Source organism: Varroa jacobsoni, unplaced genomic scaffold, assembly GCF_002532875.2.
Source record: "Varroa jacobsoni isolate VJ856 unplaced genomic scaffold, vjacob_1.0 scaffold_1189, whole genome shotgun sequence".
NCBI lineage: Eukaryota > Metazoa > Arthropoda > Arachnida > Mesostigmata > Varroidae > Varroa > Varroa jacobsoni.
In genome coordinates, this window is record NW_019214091.1 from 4837 (window position 1) to 25560 (window position 20724).

Here is a 20724-nt window from a genome sequence, read left to right on the forward strand (position 1 = left end):
TCTGTTGTCCTTCGGAATGCAACGCGACTTCCCATTAGCGCCCCGTAAGCCCGTTCAGTAGCCAGGCCCCGACAACTTTGTCTCGTTGGCTCCCTTAATGGTCCTGTAGCCGCTCGTTCTTTTGAAAGCCCGAATTGGCGGCGCAACCTAACTTTACTAGTAGCCCCACAACTACACACGCAAACTAGCAGTTATTAGCGTCGCTTAATCCGAACGCAGGCACGCGGGGCGAGGTCGGCTAACCATCCGGCCACTGCGATGAAAGCGTCCCATTGCCAGGGCCAGAATACCGCCAAGCGTCACAGACAAGTTGGGAGAGGGAGAACAAACGATCCCATCCCGTACTGGCCGCAATGCGCAACCCGGTGTTGTCTGCGCGGATCGTTGTGCGCGGTTCGCACAGATAGAGATGCCGCGATTTGCGGGCCTTTGTGTTATGCGCTTATCAATCCGGTTCCGGTGAGAGCAGCGGAAAGGGCAAGTGAAGGGAAGGTCTCACATGTTCTCGCCTTATCTTCGCAGCCAGCGTTCGCTACGGTGGCCGTAGGGCATCGGTTAGGTTTTCTAGACCAAAGCCACATCGCGCAGTTGTAATATTGTTCTTCTAGGCGCAGCAAGTTGAAGCCCCTCTTGGAACTCTGCAGTTGTTATCCTTTATCGAGTGCTCGGGGAAAACTGTGACCCAGTTGTAAATGTATTGTCTGTGGATATAAAATGACTGTTGGAACCGAAATCAATAATTGATGCTGTGACATCCCTGTGGATTATACATATTTCCAACTCTCCCGAGGACTTCATAAGTTTCCTAAACGAATCCGTAACTGCCGCACAACTGATTCCGAAGACGTAGCATCTTGCTAAATTATATACCAGACTGGAGTAAGGTGGCGACGTGCTAAATTATCAAAGAGACAGTACCTCTCGAACGATCACCGGCTATGCATTGGACTATTGTCTTAGTAGCAACGGCTTGCGTCCATATATCATTAGCCGGTGCGCCGATAATTAGGAAAGCATGGCATTACGATAAAGCTGCGCGAATAAAGGCCCGTGAACAACGAGAGCTACCTCACACGTTTGTGAAGGCTGGTCTCTTGAGAGGCCTTCGAGGCCAAGCCAACTCTCGACCTGTTGACATCTATTTTGGAATACCCTATGCAGTGCCGCCGATAGGCGCCCTTCGCTTTAAACAGCCTGTCCCAGTGAAGAAATGGAAGGGAGTTCTCGACGCAACCCGGCCAGGTTTTCCGTGTTCGCAAAGAGATTTGCATGTTTCCCATCATTATTCGCGAGACGCCGCGAACTCAAGTGAAGACTGCCTTCATCTCAATGTGTTCACCGCGGCTCGTTACTGCTTCTCGCAGAATCTACTCCACTGCGGAGCTAAACCGGTGATGGTGTTTTTGCACGGAGGCGGATTTCAGAACGGCGCTAATACGGACTTTGTGTACGATTCGCGGTTCTTAGCTGTTATGGGTGACGTCGTCGTAGTCATTCCAAACTATCGACTCAACGTCTTCGGATTCCTCAACGGGAACGTCACCGGCGAGGTGAGTGAGTGGTAGAAGAAATCGCGTCTGACAACTACCAAATGACTAGCTTTTCAAATAAGAGATTGGTTAGATATACGCCGAGGGGGTCGAGAAAAACAAACTGTCTACATGGCAAAACAATAATCATGACTCTTTTGGCGAAGAGTTTGATTGCTTATTCATGCTTCGAACAGAGCTGATTCCCCCGAAATTTTTAGTAGCAGGTACACTGTTAGTAGACCTTTTTTGCGTTTAACCAAATTACGAGCATAAATATATCGTATTTGTGATCAGATAATTTTCTCAGGTTACCAACGTTGTAGTTGTATCCATGAGACCAATCAATCGAAAATTCACCAACTATGTTGCAAGCAACGCTCAAAATCTCGACACCTAACAGCAGATTCAACAAAAAAACTATACTACTATCTGCGGTGTAAATCGTCACCTTTTCTGGCAAAGGCTAAGATTTCTTAGCGCTGAACTTCCGAAATAGGCAATGACGCCGGCGCCATGATGACCAGCAGTTTCAAAGAGGTTCCATATAGATCAAGTAGTTATATTCGCGCTAGACAAATCAACTGTACAATAAATTAAAATGAGAGGTTCAATGAACTTGACCAACCATGAGGAAGTTTCACCTAAGAACGCCGACTCATTTGTATTATGAGTATTAACATTAGGCGTTATCAACGTTATTGTTTGCCTACTCACATGTGTGACATTTGCGAGGCTTGAATCTGCATTCAGCATTAGCATGCACAGTAAGAGGCTTTAAACATATAGCCTTTTAGTAGGCCCTTTTAGCCTAAGTTATTCCAGCGTGTAAGATTGCAATCGCAATTGAGCTCTGTACATATAAGCATTCTGTTAAAAACCACTCTACTGTCTGTTTTTAGTTGCCGTGCTAAAAAAAAAAAAAAAAGCCCAAGAATCAATCGATATTTCGAATGGGAAAAATTACAGAACGTAACAAAAATCGTACCGACTAAAAAATTTACAGACAGTAGAGGTCGGACGACAACTACGTACAACAAACAATTCTAGAAAATCAAGTCATAGGTACAATAAAATAGATATCTCGTTTCCACCAATACGAACAGTACGCTAGAGCGTCGAATAAATGCATCGCAATTTTTTTTTTTTTTAATATTTTTCGGGCCTTGCCTTCATTCGTGATGTACGGAACGATTAAAGCCCTCTGATACCTGATTTACGAAAACAATTATACCTTCGCTTCTACTCGAATGGCCCGATAGGTGGTGTCACTTTGGCGGGTGGCAGTCTCTCTCGCGCTTCTGCTGAGTGATATACCGATTCATCTAACCGACTGAGTTGGGCGACACTCCAGGTCGCAAATCGGCCCTAAATCAAGGGCAGCAATATCGTACATCATTTATCAAGGGTAATACGAAAAGCGTCTACTTCCATGGATGCTATCGACATGTTTCTCCTATCTACCAAATGTAAACTGTGGTGCGATTTCCACTCTTGTTAGAGATGCCTGGAGGCACAAAAAGATCATCACTTTGTAAGGTAAAGAACTTTGTAAGGTTCTATTAATGTCCTAGACGAGCCGCAGAGATCTCGAAGCTATTAAAGATACCCTTTCCTTAGCACTATTTGGTGCTAACAGGCTGTAGTGGCGTTGAACACATGGGCTTAAGGTCTACGAAAAAGGCCATCACAGTTCTCTCCGAAATCTCACATCAATTTTTTTTTTATTTGCAAACAGTGTCGCAAAGCTCAGACGACATATTCCGTAATGATGACATACCTTGAGGGACGTGAGCTTTACAAGCTAATGATTCTCCCAATGACGACCAGTTACATCTATAATATACGCTAGCTTCGTCAATTTAGATCCGAGAAGACAGCATTATCGAAATAGAATGATTTTCATCAAGTCGTCTGCTTGTGCCCAGATAGGGCTCTAAGGCATTTCTGAGGACGCACCGTACGAAGTGGTGCCTGAGATTGACCGTTATTCAACAACTATAACACATACAGGACTCTACGAAAAATAGTAACAAACCATTTCACCCTTTTTTTTTTTTACTGACTTTTTTACTACTTTTTTTTATACTGACTTGCATTACCTGTATATATGCAGCGTATTTTAACTGTTATGGCGCTGCCGACGGATGTATACATCAACAGTGTAGATCACAGGTTACTAATGATAAAAATTTAGTTTTGTAATACTTTGCGATCCAACCCGTAAGTTAACTCGCGAAATCAAGTGTTCAGCTTACATGTTAAGCGATTGACGCGTTTTCTCGAATTCGGTGCACCGTCATTGATTGACCGCAGTTCAGCACTGTTTTTTAACCTTCAAAAAAACAGAAATGTTCGAATTTGTTAGCAATACCGTCAGAGACAAACATCTTCAAAACCAGCTTCGGCCACTCCAAGATCCGAAGAAGAAACCAGCATCATGGCAGATTTTTTTTCAAATATCGCTTTTCCATTAATAGCACTTCCAAATTATAGGTCAGTACTTAGAATATCTGGATTTAACTTACTACTGTGCGTTCTTCTAAAATGTGTTACATTTTCCTACTTTCTTCTAAAAGGTATAAAAAGTTGTCATAGTTCTGTATTTGCTAGGGGCCTAAAATACACTCTTCCTGTTTTGCGTAGTAGGTATCTGTCGCTCTTTCCGAAAACTAATAGGTCACGCCTGCCGACGGACGAACATCCACGTACGAAGATTTACGTCAAACTTCTTGCATTATTGTGTTGCAACGCTCGCTTCTGCTAGTCAACAACGTCCCGCCCGAACAAGTCGATGCGCATAACGTTCCTTGATGTCTTTTCTTCACAGTATTACGACTGACTCTCAATTCGAGTTCATCATCAAATGATTCGTGCAGAAGTTTTGTGAGTTTGTATGCCGTAGCGAAACGGACGTTCGCTATGTGCGAGAGATTTATGAAACGTTATATATATACGCTTAAATTACTAAAATGGAAAATCATTATTAATTAGCTCAGGCGACATCGACGTAGTGGTAATAACAATAAGTTTTCGCAAAAATTAGGACAAAAGTACATCCATTGCGTTTTTTTTTTTTTTTTTTTTCATAACTTGTCTACAATAATGGTAAAATGCAACGGCTCGCGGCTCCACCTCGGGGCATTGATGCCTTCGTTACTATCCAAGCTTCTATTTCAAAGCTTTAATGAGAATCAATAGTCAAGGTGGATGAACGTATCCGCACGCTAGTTTAGATAGACAATACGAAATTTCAGCAGTTGTACAAAACAAATGGCTCATCACAGCCAAAAGAACCCCAGCGGGGTGTGATTTTCATGAAGACAACCGTGACAAAGGTGTCATGTGTTCATTCTTCATAGTTTCATCTGTGGCACTAAACAAAGCTGTGCTTCTGTTATCTTGCTGTAATGAAATGATCATCTAAAAGCTGGCACTAGATACTCCATTTGAAATCGAAATGATATCTTGATCTTCTTAATTATAGGAATTACATACATGCACGTGCACGGATCGAAAAAGAGATACTTAATTATGATTAAAATTTACACCACTCAACATCATTCGCTGTTTTATGGATGCTCTCAAAGACAGCCTAAAAACGCTGTCCTATTTTTTCGTACCGTTCGGTCCCTGACGTGTCAAAATGCACAAATTTATCTAGATCAGCTTACTTTCACTTTCGCATTTAATTTCGCGCTCAATGAAAGCCGGTCTCGAAAAAAAGAAAAAAAATGCAATAATATTTCAACTAACATATCCCAGTAATGGAAGTGTGTTAATTTGTACTGGTCAGTATCATTATGCTTTTTGCCGAAACCTCTGTTACGCCTCATCACGCTTTTTTATTGGAGAAAAAATTTCTCGACTAATGCATTTTTCAATGGGCAGTTAGCCTACGGGCGGGTTGGTCCGCCGAGTTCCATGAAGTGATTTGGTAAAACATTAAGTCTCAATATATTACCGTGTCCGTTATTTAGTCCTTTATAAAGGGCAAGAGTCGTCGTGTGGAAGCGAGGATTACTCCTCAATCAGATCAGAGCGCAGATTTAGCAAGGAATATACACACACCAATTGATGACTGAGTAACAAGTCGCTTAATAAATAGTCAAGTGGTGATTTCAAGCATCTACGTAACTAACCGTTACTGTGAAAAAATGAATGATTTTAATATGAATGATCCCTATTTACGTACACTTTTTGTACGTAAATAGGGATCATACTCGCAGTAACTACCAACGTGTCTATGTTCAGCTTAGTTCCGACTGTACTTCTATCATATAAACAGCAGTTTTACAGCAGCTAAGCCCACATCTTTCTCGAGAGTTGATGTCCGTTTTTACTTTGTCATGGAAATGAAAAAAGCAAGCGTCCACAAAAGACGGCTTAGATAAAGTTGATCCAACTCTAAAAATGCATTCGCTCTATTGCAAGCAAGGAAAAATAGGAAAAATTTTTATTTATATCACAGAAGATACGAAAAAAATTCGCAGTGTGTTTTTATTGATTTTTGGATTTATTCGAAATATGAGATCCTTGGCGTCATAGTCGACTGCTCAAATACCGGCTAACGCTAAATGCGTACGCCGTGGCTGCCTTAACACTTTATTATGAGAAAAGGTAAATAATTTTTTTTGACGAAAATTATTTCACATATTAATCGTCGACTTTTTCTCATTGCATTACAGGTACCCGGAAATATGGGCTTATATGACCAAATGCTGGCGCTCGAATGGGTCCAGAAAAATATCGCTTCATTCGGCGGAGATCCCCGTCGCATAACCGTGTTCGGCCACGGCGCCGGTGCTGTTTCCATTGGCTACCACCTATTATCACCTCTTAGTAAGGGTCTTTTTAAAAGGGCAATCCTTCAGTCAGGTTCACCGTACTCAAAACTTCCAGACAACACGTTCACGGGCAAAATGAAGGTCCAGCAGTTGGCTTTGGAGCTTGGCTGTGATAAATATATTGTTCGAGGGCAGGTCCTGGCATACCCGCGGGAAGTTCTCAAATGTCTACGTAAGGTGCCTGTATCAACGCTCTACGCGGCGTCCGCGAAGCTCTTCGGCCCTGAGGACAACACGATGATTCCGAGTTACTTCAACGAGTTCCTTCCTCGAGAGCCTATCGTTGCCGCAGAGCTGGACGGTTACGAGACCGATGTAGAGGTTCTTCTTGGCACCGTTCGCGATGAGGGTACCCTTCCAGTGAATCAGTTTTTTTGGAAGATGTTTGGCCTGGATTCGTTCTTTGGCGTCCCCGTATCGGATATATGGTTCTATGCGTCTCTATTTTTTCAGTCTGTGCTGGGACGCAGTGTAGAAGCGGTCCGCGGTGCGTATTCCTCAGAGAACGCCACTACACGAGAGGCGGTGGAGGCACTCGCATCAGCTGTGGGTGACTTCGTAGTTGTGTGTCCCTCAGTGTATTTTGCTGATACCTACTCTCGAAGAGGAAATAAGGTCTGGCTGTACCAGTTTGCCCATCGACCCTCGTTCAGCGCATCACCACTGTGGACCGGTAAATATTGAATAACATCTGTTCATGTATAAGCCTTCGCGACCCATAACGTCGCGCGTGCATATATCTATATACCTAATTGAAAGCTTTGCATACTCTCAAACGAACTATTTACCACAGTAGAGTTCATAATCAGAACGCTACATATATGAGAGAAACGATTTACCACACCTATTCATTATTAAACTTGAAATAAATTAATTCCAATGGAGAAGATATTGATTGAATCATTGCAGTCGTGTTAGGTGTAATATGCGTATATGTAATAGAAAGAACGAAGCATGAACAAGGTAACAAAGTGTTTTCTTTCTTCTTTTAATGCATAACCCTTTTTATCTGTGTAACTGCACAAGAGAGTACCCCTAGAACTTGAAGGGGCCCATTGCTTTTTTCTAATTTTAGTCAAAGTGTTCCTTTGCTAAATAAAATTGAGTATAAGTAACATTGAACCCCAGTTAGACGGGCGAAAAAAACCCAGCTTCACTCAGTGCTTTGTTTACGATTGTCCTATTATATAGCAGCGTAAGTGTAAATAATGAGTACTTCGGTTGTAGCTTAAGTCCTTGGATGTCGGCAATGTGCCGCCACAGAATCATTGACCTATCGTGTGGCAAAACTTCACACTAGAACGACCGGCACACGCTGGAAAACACTCAGATGTACAGAAATTTTGCAATTACTTCTATGATTATTATTGGCATCGTTAACGAATGTGAATCTTAATGGTGCTGATAAGTATAGTTGGACGCCTCATAGGTCTCCCTGGGTCATACCCTGTCATGTGTGTCCAATTCCGTCCCATTGCTGGTCAAGCCATATTGCCATTTTCATAGCACGAGTACAATATCTACGAGACGGTATGCTATTATTATTTGGTCAGAGTCACGTCATGGTTATACCATAATGTTTGTTATAACAACGTGATACACAGCGTCCCGTGTTTAGAGCGTACAAACTGATCGGCCAACTTTACTGCTACGTTTGTACAAGTTTGCCCCTATTTCTAGAATGTGTTGTGGACGATTTGTCATTGGCTTCTGAAAGCCTTCCCGCCTAAGCCGAACATCTAAATTGAGGTTCCACCGTAAATTGCCTACACCCATTGGAACACAACTACTTCGCCAATATACACGCCGCGTATCTCATGGTTACTGCGAACGTTTTACTTCAACGTATCTCTCTGTTGCGCTGTAGCCGTAAACCTGTTCGTGCATTGTACGTATATATCAATGCCCACTGCGACGGCGACGGCTAACAAAGGATCACGAACTGCCTAAGGATGTCATGTTTGGCTGTCGGTCTCGCGACCATTGGCTATCTTTCGGCTTCTACGACGCGTTTGTGCGGACACCATTCGGGTGGCCTTTCGAGACACATTGTAATCGTCGTCGTCTGCTTTTGGCAGTGCGCAAATGTTATTTTAATGATAATTATGCCCATAGCAATAATTATCAACTATGATTAGAAGTATGACCGGCACATTTTCCTGTATGCGCATGTATATATATATATATATTTTTGTTTTACATCTTATTATCATTTATGTATGCATTTATATTATTAGATGAGCTATATAGTTTTATATGAGCTAATATAGCTCACTGATGTCTCTGAAGAAACCCTAGTTTCCCATTTAGGCCTGCCTCCGACTTCGCGAACGGCCGATAAGGAAACCGAGCAAAATCAATGACATTCTGTCCACATGCTTTGGAAACATGTTGGAGATATATATTGATTTTAGGTTGTTTAGGTTGCTATGGCTGGGAAAATGATTATCCACATCATTGACCTTTATTAAAATACATTCCTATAAACGCAAAACAATCTGACCAAAGTGGATCGTGATCGAACTTGTTCGATGGAAACGCGCGTATCTGATCCGATACGATCATTTAAATCCCACAGAAGCCACGTTTACCAGGACACTGTTAGGGACGTTAGCCCGTGTTTAGCTAGGTAGCATGCCTTAGAAACATACATACTTTAATCCAGCCAAGTATAGCTTTATTCATTGTTTATTTTAATTTTTTGTTTTTGCCTATAAACTCTATGGCAAATGCAACAATTTCATGCGGAATAAAAGCAATGGCCACTGACAGAATGGGGTGCCATATACGCTAATTATTATATTGCAAAACATATTACACAGTGACAAAAAAAACGCAAATCAAATAGACAGTACGTGATCATTTCTGAAGGAGATACCTTAACCCTTAGAATCATCTTCGAGAGTCGGGCGATAAATAAAAGCACAAAATTTGCTCTACACAAGCGTTTTTCTTTGATTCTATTATAAAACACCACTCTTTGAAGGAAGTTCACGTGAGTCACCGTACGCCAACCTATACGACTTCCAATCACTTCACCAAGAATGATTCTACGAAGTCTATTTACAAAACACAACATTCATTGTGTAACCAACGCCCTTCGCTCTCAATAGCGTACATTAAATATATTTCTGAATGGCTATTTTTTACAGCTTTCGTAGTCTGCCGATTTGTGTAGCTGCACACCTCACTGTTCAATCGATTGGTTTAAAAAGAAATGCAAAGAAAAGAACAGCGTTTCAATAAATGCCCCCTTCTTGCGTCGAGGACGGCACCTGTCACCGCAGCGATGCTATTTGCTCAACAGAGCTTTCTCGTTGATTCATAACGAACTCCGTCTCAGTCCACTGAAAGTATCCAGTGAAAGTAAGACTGGTATCTCAGTCCGCAACAACTGTTTCTCAAAGGTATGTCTTGACGGCGTGTACCATAGCTTATTCTGCTGTTTTCTACAATACAGGTGTGGCTCACGGCGAGGACGTCAGCTTCGGATTGGGCTACCCACTTCTTTATCCGAAGATCTCAACCGAAGATGAGAAGCTTCTGGCGAGACGAATGATCAGAATCTACGCACATTTTGCTCACACTGGGTAAGCATCACTAAATAATGACGAAGAATATAACACACCCTGTAGATATGTATCATTTTAATTTAAATTCGCGTCCAATTTCATATGGCTCTTTTCAGTTGTCTCCTTCTTGGTACCTTGATTTCGAGTTAGTCACATTCATATATCGAAGTAAAAAGATACTTTATTACATGGGTTTCAAGACGCTGCGTTTCATGTTACTGTCCGAGCCATTCGAAGTAAATTACCTCAAATAACTAAATGAAGTATCATCAAGTGAACTTTTTTTTTTAGAAATTTTGCAGAAACACACACTGAATAACAAAATCAATCAACAAAATTAACATATCCTATTTATTGAAACAGTTAGACAATGTTTGGTGACTGAAAAAGTTGCTGCACTAAATAATATATATATATATATATATTTATTATTGTTAGAATATAGGAACTGGGATTGGCTTTGTCAACATACCCCTTTTGAATAGGACAGATGGTGGATGTAAATAATCAAATCAAACGGGACGATCGTGGGCTCTACGTCCCAAAGACGACGTTCTTGTATTATGCGATACTAAATTTCGTTTGAGACCTTCTGCCTGGGCCATTCGACCATGGCCAAAACATTAAGGGATTATGTATTGAATGAGATACTTACAACGATTGCTCAGGTCATCAAGCGTTAACATCGAGGTGTTTCGCTTTCTGATTGCCTCGCAATGGATACGCGCGTTCGCAATGCTGTATGCTAATACTCGGCCGACCAGTCTATTCTATATTCTATTGATGATCAAGCAGATAACAAGCTCTGATTCTACATTTAACTACTCGTAAATACTAGTCATTGCAAAAGTTTACCGAACAAACGATAACCTTCAAGCGTCTAGAAAAGCGAATCTGCCCAAGTCGAAAAGGACGTCCTCAAACGATTTTGGCCAGTTAGTTGTGAACCGACGGTAACGCCAAACGCCTATTCTACCGTCAACACTGTCCCATCATGTTAGTCTGCAGGCACGCCGTGTAGTTAACCAGCTATAGACTCCGCACCCGAACGTATGAATCGAAAACTACATCGATAGATCACTGCCATTTAAAATCCACTCGTCCGCCATCTTCTACACTAAACATTGCTAACATTTGAATCTATAAAGTCACTGGTCTTCTACGGTGCTGCAAGCTTTGTCGTTGTTTCGCTGCCGTCGCTGCTTATCGTACCTATCTGGCTACGCATTTGAGAGACAGGGTCGATCAACGCCGCTAGTTTGGAACAATGCTTCGTTACGCGCTTTTTGGGGTTGGCTAGCTACTAGGTTAGGTGATGCTGGCCGCTTCGGAACGGGACATTAAGCCAGGTTTGTCACGTTGTCTTAGGGAATGTCGGGAGCAAAATGTCGGCCGAGTAGTTGATTCTGCGACTGCCGTTGCTGTTGTGGCCGGAAAGCTCTGATAATCAGACCGCGTGCAGGCATTGTTCGTCCTAGTCCGCAGTAGCGCTCCGACTCGCTTAAGGCATCATGTCATCGGTAGCTGCTTGTACAACCCCCAGCGTCCAGTGTTCTTGAGGCGCCAGACATCGAGACGCTACTCTTATTCGGTGGCTGACTCGCACCAACATTCACACTATCGTAACGTTACCCCCTTCATGGCGGCCATCGGTTTTAACGTCAACATCGCCGTGCTAATCTATAGACGACACCTTCGAACAACGACAGTGTCGTCGGTCTGGACTGATCGAAATGTAACACCGGCTTGGGCCAGACGCGAGTCGAGGACGAGCAGGGCAATAGTACCCATAATAACAACATTTTAGTTCACGTCACACTGCGACAACGGGACCGCGTCGATTTGATAGACCCGTACGGGTTCGGCGATGAGCTATAGGTGGTGCGCCGACGGGCTGCACGGCGTGTCTGGCTTTTAGCTGTAAAATAGTACTTTATTTCACAGAGGGATATGCATTTACAGGAAATTCATTCATGCCTGCGTGCGTTCCCTGTCGCAATTTGGCGTCAATCACCCTCCACAGCGCCAAAATGCATAAAACATGGAAGCATCCTTATTATTATTATAACATATTTATGTGTGAAGAGGTAATATGGATTTATTTTGATAATAGCTGATGAGATATATGTGTAAGATGGCGCAAAATTTCAAGTACATACAGAAGAGGAAGTTGTTTCTTTTTTTTGGGTTGCTGCTCGTTCACAGGTCAGTGATGCGCTGGCTTGAACTGAATCAACGCTGGTAGAATCAAGGTTAGCGATAACCGATACAGGGACCGTTTTTCAGCACTTTTTTAATCTTCGTCAACTACGTAAGGCTGCTATAAGCGCTGGTTACGATGGGAACTCAGTCGTAGCGACGGTCGTTACAATCCAGTTCCGAATACTATTTCATGTCCAGATGAGACGCATAGACTATAACGCCTGAATCATCGAAAATGTGTGGCACCGATTATACGCCTAGCACAAAATTAGTATATAACACCGCATATAATGAGTGTAGCTTCTGGACAGCTATTACAAAATGTATGCCCAATTGAAATTCGCATAGATCCTTTTGATTACCACAAAGGAAACGCTCGCAAGTAGTGATCAATTACGTGTTTTTTGTTTAGATCGCGCTAAGTAATATCCGTCAATGCAACTCTTACTCGATCAGTTTAGAGTCATATATCGTCCTTGTATGCTAGCGGGATGCTTCTTGGTCAAATATAAGAGTTAAGCTGGACACTTCATCGAACCGTTTTCTTACTTGCGTTGTGTTACATCGTACGAGGGGCTTGTCCTGTTGACGTTGCGTGACCCCGCTCCCAGGGGCTCGTTACATGTGTCGCAGTGTGGCAGGGTTGTGTGTGTGTAAAGTTTTTAAGTTGTAGCGATTCTCCCTCTTACGAACTGGGCGTGGTCGTAAGTGTAGCTGACCAATCTCTTTGAAACGTCTAGTTAATTTTCAGAAACTGTTCGGGGGGGTAGTATTCTGCTTGGAGTTTGGTATTGAACCGCTAGGTCAACATTACCTAAGTTCTAACAATTTAACCAGCTTCATTCGTTACAATGGAGGCGCGATAGACGAGATGATATGCATGCCGGTCACAAAAAAGCCCCTAGAACAAATCAGCCGTAAGGCTTCGGTTGACAATAAAGGAGATAGGCTTAGCCAGCTTGAACTCATGCACATCCTTCTTGGCTACACTCCTGATACACGTAAGCAAAATAACACCAATTATCACGAAGTAAATACGCAGATATTTTGTCATAGGCAAACATCCGTTGTCGCTTGTCGCATCTATCATGGTACGGCTGATATCATCCGATAACCCCTGTCAAGATTACGAGACGCATGGATGAAGACGAAGTCAATCATCGCAGTAAAGAAGAGAACAAAGCGAATATAAAATACGCAAAGCGAAAGAATTTTTCAACCCGAGCCTCAATGAAGCCCGTAATTACTTTACGAGAGAAAGCACCGCATGAGTGAGTCTGAATACTATCATTATCAACAATAACAGCGACAATCTCACACACGAACATTTATGCATTTTTTAGCATAGCACCGAAGCCAACATATAACGCCGTTACAGAAGGCCATCTTCGTGACCATTTTGCCCCCCAGTAGCGACACCTGAGCTAGTTTTTCTGGGCATAGCCCGTGTTTAGCTGTCGCTATACGCGTTACGATCATTTGTTTCCGGCGCCAACATTGATCCGACGTTAAAGGAGCCAGGGTGCCGACGTTGAAGGGTGTAGCATGTGGGCGAATCCAAGGGGATAGAAACATTCAAGGCGAGTCGATCACATTAATGACAGCTGTGCTATCCATATCAATGTGATTGCCATTATTGCCCATGCCGTCTATGTTTATGTCCCTGCTGCCCCTTATACAGTTATTGATGGTTTCTTGTCTTCGGTATTGGTTATCGCTGGCTCCCCTTAAAAACTGAGCCTATAGATAACCAGTGTTTACGTATAAAGGATTAGTGCTTGACAGTCGTTTGAGCTCTTGGGCAATATAAACCGCTAACCGAATAATTATCTTTCTCAAACGTTCAATATTGTTTCATTGTTTGATTGTGGCCAACGAGAACAGGGCTGTGCCTGTTTGATACGTACGTGTATGTAGAATCAAGGGAAGACGAGAGGATTCTGCGAACACGGATTATGAATCTCGAGCTGACAAAAGTGCACAGAAGAGGTAAGCTAGTAAATAGAGACCACTTTATCATGAAAGAAAAACCGATTGAATTATCGTCGTATCCCAGATCATAATAAGGTAATATGGCGGCAACTCCTTAATAGAACTTCGACGTTATGTAAGCACTTAGGCACAGACCATTTACTGACACAGAGATCCCCAAAATCGGTGAAATCGTTTATACGCAACACGATAAAAAGGTGCTAACAGAGCTGAAGGAGGGAGGGAGGTAGGTAGGCAGGATAAATGGGCATTTACTTGAATCTAGCTTCCAACTATGCCCTTCTCTATTTCACCCTCTTATTATTCATTATTCCGACTGATGCATCGCTTCATTTGTTATCTTCCTATGCGTTACACAAAATGCAAGAAAAGTCGCCAAAAAAAAAGAAAAAACGCAAGGAAATGTGTACGAGAAGACGGCGCAAAGAGGCAAGCCAAGTAAAAATACACATCTTTGTTCTATCGTTTGAGCGAGCAGAGACGAGATGGGCTCTGTCCAATATTGCTTCGGTTACAGTCCGACCCGACTTCGACGGATGACCATGAATGCCTCGTTTTTCTTCAACGGTGGCGGAATCCGTTTTCCTATTGCCGCTAGCGCATCTCCCTTGTCGCTCATCTCGTCGCCTTACCAACGCACCAATAACTGAATCTAATATCGGTTACGTGAAGGATTCTTGGGGGTAGATATGAAATGATACCGCGATCATGCGGCGCACGCTGGAAAAAGCTCACTCAGCTAATAAATTCACCACAAATTACGTACTTATGCTGCATAAATGTGTGAAACGGTTTTGTTTAGCTAAGCGCATAGAAGTTGCGCGAATGAACGCGTGCATGGACTTCAGTGAGGGTCTTTTTTTATACCGTAATATTTTTATTACGTGAGAATATGACTATGAGTGCCTTTTAAAGGATATCGGCATTGTACAGAGTTTGTTTAAGCGGAACATGAAAGGATCAAGGAAGCAAATGCAAACCTCTAGAAAATAGCCTTTTGTGACTCGATCATCGAATGTAGTAAAGTTGTGTGCAAAGCGTCAGGATTATGGTATGTTGCGGTTGATCAGGTCTTGCCAATTAGAACTGTGTAGTTACCTAACTTACTTAAATAGCTCTTAGTGTATATACAATTCTATAATTGTCGTAGATGTAGAATTGTTATTAAAATTAACCTGCGTATACGAAAATACATATTTTCGTGCATGGATTTTTTGTTGTTAAAACATTCTTGCTTAGTTGAGCTGCTAACCCTATAACGGGCCATACATTCAAGGCCAAATATCATCCGGTCTTTCGTCAGTTCGACCATTTTGGTTTTTATCAATTAACAAATTAAGCAACAATCGAAGAGAACACTACATTTTCTGAATCGTATTGAACAAACAGACGTTACACATAACGATAGACAACAAGTTACCGACGTGCAAGCAATCTACTCCTGTCTAAAAGACTAGGTCTCCAAAATACGGAGACAAGGCCACACTCCGGTGTTGGCCACCATCACGAAAACCGTTCCGCATATGTACGAATAATAGAACAAAAAAAAGGAACCGGGTGTTTTCGGAAGCATCATAACGACACGCGGTACCAGTAAAGACAATAAGCTGGGAGCAACGGCTGAAAAAAAGAGTTGTTTTCATAAACGCGTTAGACAATAGCGGCGATAACAGGATGTATTCATATCATAATTTACCTTACGTTTAGAAAGTGCTACAGTTGTATTACCATTGCGCCATTCGTCCAATTTATCTTCATCTGGGTTCCGGCACGAGTCCATTCTTTTTAGGTGGCTTCGCGCCTCTGCAGCCCGTCTGTGACATAACGAAAAAAGCCCAAATGGGTAGCTGCACATTTCCATATAGACGCCTAGTCGATGCTATACGTTGTCGTGCTGAGAGCCAGTCGTTTAAACTGGTGTTTAACGATAACAGCGGACGTAAAACTTGGAACAGCTAGATACTGGGCAGCTGGTGTCAACAAATATCTGACGTACACGAACTAACATATATAGTACATAGAATTTTATTGATGTGCCTCACCGTCGTTTTCCTGTTACTACTTAGATAGAAAAAATTAGTTTTTCTAAAGTTGTAGGCATTTACAAGGATGTATAAATGTGGCAAGCTTTAATGGTTCAGTAGCCTACGGTTCTTGTCAATATTTATTCGCTTACTAGAGAACAGAGGTCAAATGTAAATGCTTTTACTGCGAGTGCCTAGAGCCGTAGAAAAATTCTGGCGAAAGTTGCTAAAAAAGCAACTGTCTGTTTATTTTATAGTCAGGCTAGTGCGATTCTATGTTTGGTAATTGTCCTTAAATATTTTAGGTGAGTTTTATAAAGACCTGTGTCTAACCTTGAAGTGAACATCATAAACAAACACTTTGAACGATTGTATATGCTATATATATATATATATATATAACTTAAGCTAGCGAACTTAGCTACCGACCCACGGATAGTTTACATCAAATAAAGCGCATGTCAATCATATCATTTTGACCATCGGTACGAACAGTGTAAAGCAGCAGCAGCAGCGACAGCGACAGCTGGAGCTATGAACGACCCATCAAATCTTACTTCTAGTAACTGACGCTTACCACACGACGTAGGTGGCCTCTATTAGAGGATGGTGATGTTGCAAGGCCTGCAAAGTGTAGCGTCACCGTCTGAGACAAAAAAAAAGGTTATCTGAATAGCGACAGTGACCTAAGCGATGGCCAGTTAGTTGTACAGGTATTTCTGCTGCGGTGCAATGTGAAGCTATTGGCACAATACGAAGTTAACGAACTTCAAATGCTCAACAAACAGAGAACATGTAGACAGGGAGAAGTTTAACGCGAAGCTTGTTGTCATCGCCGTCTGTACTGGATAAACGCTGTCATCGATTTCAACCTGCTCAGCCCATTGGGTTTCTATATGGTTGATGATCGGCCTATCTATAACTTTAAACTAGTAGTTTACGCACATTGGTGGAACGACGTGTGCGATCATCGGAATATACTAGCTATACACTTCGTCTTTGAACGCTATGAACGGGTGCTAAAGACACTTCCGTTGTACCCTATAGTATGTATACTGATATTCTGTACCTATTACCATAGCGCTCTGCTACCCCCAACCCCCCAATGAGGATTTAAGCTAACTTATAGATGTCGCTACGAGCATACGCTTAGTTGCATCGATCGGCGGCCATGACAACAAAGATGATAATAGAAAATGCCAGCAGTTAACGGTATTGTAGGTCATAACGATACTTCGTCGTCAGGCATCCGTTCCGCTTTGTTTATATTGTTATTTTCGTCTGATTTCTACTACATATGTGTCGTATCACTTTGTCAACGTATGCTATCCCCTAAGTATCTCTGGAGCGGCTATAAAATACAGGTCCTTTTTTTGAGCGCATAGGACTCGTTTCGTCCACGACAACGATTCTTTTGAGCGTGGATAAACGTTGCTACACAGCGATCGGAGCAAATCTAGTAGAATAATGATTTTTATATAGCTTCGAAGATAGGTAAACGTGCTCGTGCAGCACGTTGCATTTGGGGCATCCTCATTGCTGTTTTCGGTTACAGGTGTTTGCCTCATAATGACGAATACGTTAGGCGTAACATTGAACATCCTTGAAACTACGACTTGCCCCTTTAGGCAGCTGGCGATACCGTTTCAAGTCGCGGCGTGTTCAACTGCCGTAGAGGTCTGAAGGAGAAGTTTGGCCGGGTAAATGGCAGCTTTTCAAATAGCCGTTATATTGCTTTGTAGCATAACAGGAAAATCGTAGGTCGGTAATTCTGTTAGCTTAACCATTTGCGGAAGTTTAGAACTTGCAGGTCTGATTATTTACTGTAATCAGACTCTGAAAAGCAATTTATACATGATTGGAAATAAAAAGATAATTATTTTCTTTTACACAATCAATTTAGACATATAGGGTATAGTCGCGAAGTTCCACCTGCCAGCATCCTTTCACATCTAACAGAGCCAACTCGATGCTCGTCTTGTCAATGGCTCACCAAACCATTGATGAGTGATTCCCGACAAACTGCATTAGCTGATCCATATAAATACCGTTCTGTAAATGCACCTATTTATTTCAATTGGTTTGCATAGATATATCGATCGCAAAGCCACAACGCATGAATAGCTACAATTTGACAATAAATATAGATATGATTATTTATCGTTCGTTCGGTCCAGCTCGTTGTTTGGCTTTCCTCGCGTGAGTGGCCATCTGTTTGTCGTCCACTCGTCGTTAGTTACCTACTATACGTGTAGTATACGCTATTCAGAGACGCGAACAATCGTGTTTATCCTTTCGATGACATGTGGACTATCCGGACCCTGATCTGGCCGTTGCCGGACCCTGTGAGCTTCACTAAGTCGGCCGGTTCGTTGTTGTTTTAAGGGCAATGTATTCGTCTAACAAGCAGGATTCATAAACAGCTTGAAGATAGCGACGGCCGCAGCAACGCGTATGTGAATTGCCGTAGAAATGACTGCCATTGCCGAAGATGAGGAAAAATTTCAAGGGAGACGACAAAATAGTTTTTCAGAGCTGCTTCCGATTAATACAGTGGTCAGCCTTTTTTCAGCACCGGCACACATATGGGCCTATTTGTCATCTAATACATTTCGATATAGTTAAAAATCTCACAAACTAATAAATGCAAACCATAATCTCTCATATCTACACGCGAAATTGTGCGGTCACCGCTTTGTGTCGAAACGATATGCGTATGCCAAAGATTACTTTTTGCAGTTTTCAGCTTCACCTTACTAATTCTGGCTATTACTGGCATCGCTGTTTAATTGTACAGTCTTCTCATGCATTAGTTACATATAATAATAATAATAATAATAAAAGAGAAGTAAGCGCAATTGCATGACAGTTAGATTCTTACCTACGCTAGTACTATAACGGCAAGATGTCGGAGGGTAGCTAACGGTTCCTCGCGAGACGCCGTCAAAGACGTTACTCGTGTTTGTGGTGTACGCAGCGCCGTCGACGCGTAAGATCTCTGCGCACAGAACGAATGAACTACAAGTACAACAACGAAAAACAATTTATTTGCTAAGGAACAAAAAGCACTGCGTAACTGGGTCTCCACGGCTACTGGGATGTACGCCCTTCACAACCTTGAAACCACTCAAGATAATAATTTAGAACCACTGGGGCGGCATCTGCCCCAGCTGTATCCGAGCAGCTGAAAGATTACGTGATATATACACGCAAGATGTTAATTTATTTGGGAAATTAAGATTTTTCTTCGGTTTCACACTTTCTCAAAGCTTTGTCTCTTTACTTTACGTGTTTGCTGCTCCCGGCACCGTTTCATAAGTGAACGTTGCATGCCGTTGTTACCGATTCGATTTCAACCTATGAACTATCGAGTACCCCGAAAAGACAAGCTGCTACAGTCTAGCCATTTGTCCATGTCGTTCACTATACATATCGTCCTTTATTCTTTCACTTCCGATTTGTCACAGCAATGTCAATAAATTTCGCAATGTTTATTATCACGGTCATTGAGATAATCGTCATCAGCGTAGTACGCGTTTATTCTGAACTTAGTCAGATATGGCTCAGACGTCACAGTCTATTTGATTTGCTGCTGCTGCTGCTGCTGCTTCTTCGGAGACAAGAGGGCAATGTTCCCGTTCCAATCTTCTCTGAGGTAATCCGTCACTGCGGCCATCGTGACCGGGTACAGCATAACATACTTTGCATTGCGCATATTATTACTAGCTTATGCATTTTCCCACTTGCGTTGCTACGTAATGCTTTTACTTGTTGCTCCTGTTCGCAACAACAACAACTAGTCATTTGGCTGCTCCTATCCCCGTCACTTAAACGGTTTACATACCTCGGGTAGTGCTATCGTATCCAGAGAGATGTCATAATACTATTCTCATATATCGGAATTTTTCTATTTTTCCTCATCATTTTCATGCGTGTTTTGTTCTTCTGCTCGCTTCTTTACATTGTTGTCGTTGACTTTATTGCTCTGCTGCTATACCGTCCGTTGGTACGCCTATCCCTCTGTTGCCAACGCATATGCCATCAGGACAGAGTGATCAGCTTCGCTGTATTGCGTCTGCTGTTATCTGCGGCGTTGCACCGCGCGATCCATGAGAAGAAACTGCCTTTCTCCTGTCTATTTCCTGACTGTCGCTTGGCGCGCTAGCGCAAGTCAACCTGGCATCGACGTAGCCCAGGCCGCTTGTTTAAGTTGCGCCAACGCAGCTGGACAGTAGCGCCCACAGCGACATAGCAACGAGCTTAAATACTGAGAACTACTTAGATGTCTCTATCTCTCCCTCTCTCATGCACGTCTGCTGTTTCACTTCGTCCGTCTTTACATGTAAACGTCCTGCGTTCGTAATAATTTTATTATGGGAGAACGGTGGCGGCAGGTAGGTTCAGTGCTAACGCTAGCGCCGTGAACGTCGACGCAATGCGATAACAATACAGCTGTTGTTCACGCGCGTCGCCATGTTGCACAGCAACAAAAGCAGCGACATGTGACTTGTATTCCCGTTGTTATTATTGCTCTTGCTGGTTTTAACCAATAATAGAG

General features: G+C 42.5%; 1 protein-coding gene across 1 annotated transcript in view; it reads left to right on the forward strand.

The window, feature by feature from the left end:
• Positions 1 to 604: 604 nt before the first annotated feature.
• The window catches only part of LOC111267445 (acetylcholinesterase-1), a 42641-nt gene continuing 22521 nt past the window's right edge, over positions 605 to 20724 (forward strand). Inside the window, exons 1-3 of the mRNA XM_022845707.2 lie at positions 605 to 1550; positions 6218 to 7049; positions 9837 to 9966. Of these exons, the coding sequence (XP_022701442.1) occupies positions 939 to 1550; positions 6218 to 7049; positions 9837 to 9966 (1574 nt within the window). The 5' untranslated portion in view covers positions 605 to 938. The remainder of the gene's footprint in view (positions 1551 to 6217; positions 7050 to 9836; positions 9967 to 20724) is intronic.